The sequence below is a fragment of the Histoplasma capsulatum genome, genomic scaffold (genome assembly GCF_000149585.1).
Source record: "Histoplasma capsulatum NAm1 scaffold_6 genomic scaffold, whole genome shotgun sequence".
Lineage (NCBI taxonomy): Eukaryota > Fungi > Ascomycota > Eurotiomycetes > Onygenales > Ajellomycetaceae > Histoplasma > Histoplasma mississippiense.
In genome coordinates this window covers 1,141,739-1,144,990 of record NW_001813977.1, presented here as the reverse complement: position 1 = coordinate 1,144,990, position 3,252 = coordinate 1,141,739, and the positions used below count along the sequence as shown (strand labels likewise).

Genomic DNA, 3,252 nt, shown 5'->3' with positions numbered 1-3,252 from the left:
TACAGTACATAACCAAGGGTGTGTGTATTAGTTTAAGCCATGTTTGTTCTTGACGAAGGGGCGGGACGGTGGAGGTCTCAAAAGAAGTTATGATGGAGACGGGTTGGCTTCACTTCGATGCATTATGGCGTCATCAATCGTCTGTCTTGTACTCCGTAACTCTTCTTGCGTTCTTGTTGTGGTCCACGATCCACGGTGTTGAGACCTACACGTAGATACACATATATGGAGATTATGCGGATTAGTTAAGTTTTCGGATATTTTCGTTGTTCTTTGGTCTATCAATAGCAGAAAGAAAGGAGGAGGAAGGGGGCCCCAGGTTTATATCTCATAACGAGCCTTTGGGACATCGAAAAAGTCCAGAGTTCCTCCCAACACCACCGTTTCCAACGTCCGTCCCGATTCACCTAAATATATCTTCTTCCGCACTTTGTCCGCGCCAAGTGGGCGGTATGACCTGCCGCGGCGTGCTGGGGAGGCCGTGGCACGGATAGGTAAAAAGGAGATGCCCCCCGATTTCATGGAAAAAGACGTTACAAATTAGAATTGAAAGCGTCGAAATATATGCTGCGATCCGGCTACATCGACCATGTCTTCGACGAGCTAATGATTGTAGTTATTGTTGGGCTAAGGTAAAACAAATCATTCTATTAGGCTCTCTCAGGAGAGTAACTCACCTCCTTGTTTATTTACCAGTATTTTATACGCCAGCGGATCGAAACTCCCCGTCCACATTTGGCGATGATGACAGGCTGGATTTCCTGAATCTGTCAGGTTGCCATCAATGAAAATCAGTGGTGTCTGTATCTGCATTATATTTATGAATCTATCGATGAAGTGGGCTATTCCTGCATCCGAGATCTCGCGGAAAAGCTGTAGATGATGACTGGGTAAGTATTCATCAAACAGGCGAGTGATCCTTGCCATTGAGTCCTTTGCAGCTCGCGAGGAAAGGAGACCAACGGCTGCATCTAATGCTAAAGTGACATAGATGTATTCCACAGTCGCGGAGCTTTGTCGGCATAGCTTCCGGGATCCGAAAGCCCGTTTGACTATACAATGTCTTGCCGGGGTGGCGGAGGATGCGTTTGACATTGCAGGAACAAGTATGCGAACAACAAACCGACAAAACAGTTTGTTGATAGGAGCAGAGATTCAATCAAGCGGCACTGATTCGTATGTAGCGGTGGTTATGATAGGATACCGGAAGTGTAATTGAACATAGGAAGAAGTTTGTGGGGAGATGAAATAGAATCCAGTAGCCCTTTCTATACACTCGTGGAGTAACGGGATATTTCCGGTGTGGATAGCTCTTATCACTAATAAGAGCAGGAGACTCTCGTAGATTCCCTGGCAATATGAATAGCGCTGTTCCACATAGTTTTTGCGGAACAGAACATCAACTGCCATATTTTCAATTGTGAATATACGCCGTTGGATATAGACATGCAATTTGACTATAGCCATTGGTAATTTAGTCTGCGCACAGTTCAGGTGGGCTTTAAACCTCGCCCTCAACGCACAAAAATCCCAGCTATACCTAGGCTATGTAGAATATCTTGTGCGACAGAGTCAATGACATACAGTCCTTGAAGGGCTAGGTCATCTATCTGCGTCGTTCATTAAGTGGAATCAGCAACTGCCAGCCTAACCCCATAATAAATATGTGTTAAATCAGATATATTCGGGAGGCTCATCTGTTGATGGGTGTGTGAAGGCATATATCTGGCCCATCAGGTATTTGTTAATTTCTCATGATATATGGAAGCATGTTTGGAGATTTCGTCGTCTCGCATGATCTTGGAGAACATCACGTAACCGTTATCGAACAGTCTTGTTTACTTTTTTTCCAATTTCTATTGCTTGATATTAGAGGTGGACCTAATAAATAGCTAACTAACAAGTCGACCGCAGCAATGCCGAACCAAAGCCAAGACTCTTTCATAGTACTCAGCTTTCTTGATCATCAAAACATCAAGACTCACCACGATCAAACTTATTCAGAAACTCCGTCGGCACAGTGGGTATATACTTTCTCGCTCTCTCTCGATTGACACCTCCAAACCCCGCACCATAGCTCACAAGCATATCTGTGTTTGTCGGCAGTGAAAAAGGCAGAGTGCTTGTCGGGTTTAGTAGAATCGTTCCTGGGTCTGGTTTCAGTGAATACACTGAAGGAGGGCCAGGCGGCGATGATGATGGAGGTGATTGGGTGATGGCATTGGTGGATTGGTGGTTTTTTGTTGGGTATTGTGTTGGTGGCTCGGCTGCGGAACCTCCATCAGCGGAGATGGTTCTGGGAGGTTTGTCATCGGAAGGGTGGGTGTTTGTAGTGGTTTGTAGCGTAGATTTCGAATCTGCAGCGGGAGGGAGACGAGGAAGCACTTTCTCTTCCGGTTGTGTTATTGGAGATTGTGGGTGGTGGATCTGGGCGAGGAGGGATGGCTCCTTTCGTACCTCAAGGAGATATTTCATCGCCGCCTTTGGGAGGCCCTTCTCACCCACCTCGGGGCGATAGTGTCTCACGGCATGCAGAAGCTGGCTCGGGGTAAGTTGTTGGAGTTGTTGAAGGGTCATGGTGAGGGAATCGGTGTCATCACCCAGTGAGGAGAAACACTGGAGCCACTGAAGCAGTTGGATGACTGGGGCTAGGTATTTTCGAGCAGAATCTACGGTGGTTTCACCAGAGCATAATGTAGAACCGTTCTCGTAGTGCTCTGGTTGTCGATTGTTGTTACGTGCCCAATCTTCTAGTGCAGACACGTTCATCCGAATCTGCATAGCCTTTGTTCGGGCAAGATATCGTCTTGTGGTCATAATGCGGTTGAAGAGTTCCACTCCTAACCAGTATAGAAGCTGTGCTAAAATCTGTGTTGTAATAATAGAATGTACGTCGTATAGATCTAACACAAATAGCGTTGATGAAAGTAAGGATGTAATATTCCGAGGCGACACCTGCGCCCTACGCTTCGGTGATGGTGGCCGAAGGCTCTTTTCAAGTGGCTCTGGCTTTACCTTCGTTCGCGAGCGAAACAGATTCCATTCGTTCTGGAAATGGACATCTTCAAAACCGGGAATGGTTTCGTGGTCAAGCATGGCTGTATCCAGAACTTTGTCCATCCGCCGCTCTGCATCCCGGATGATGAGTATAAAAATTTCGTGAATTAGTTCAGCAAGATGACGCTGAAATCCGGCTGTAGCTTCTACTAGCCGCCATCTTTCTTTAGGTAATGTAGGAGGAGAGTGGCATGA

The 3,252-nt window shown here is 46.4% G+C and overlaps 1 protein-coding gene across 1 annotated transcript in view; it reads right to left on the bottom strand.

The window, feature by feature from the left end:
* Window positions 1–1,155: 1,155 nt before the first annotated feature.
* HCAG_06670 (conserved hypothetical protein) overlaps window positions 1,156–3,252 on the bottom strand; it is a gene marked incomplete at both ends in the record, with an annotated part of 3,931 nt that continues 1,834 nt past the window's right edge. Inside the window, 5 exons of the mRNA XM_001539015.1 lie at window positions 1,156–1,540; window positions 1,585–1,610; window positions 1,843–1,856; window positions 1,986–2,868; window positions 3,016–3,183. Coding sequence (XP_001539065.1) covers window positions 1,156–1,540; window positions 1,585–1,610; window positions 1,843–1,856; window positions 1,986–2,868; window positions 3,016–3,183 — 1,476 coding nt within the window. The remainder of the gene's footprint in view (window positions 1,541–1,584; window positions 1,611–1,842; window positions 1,857–1,985; window positions 2,869–3,015; window positions 3,184–3,252) is intronic.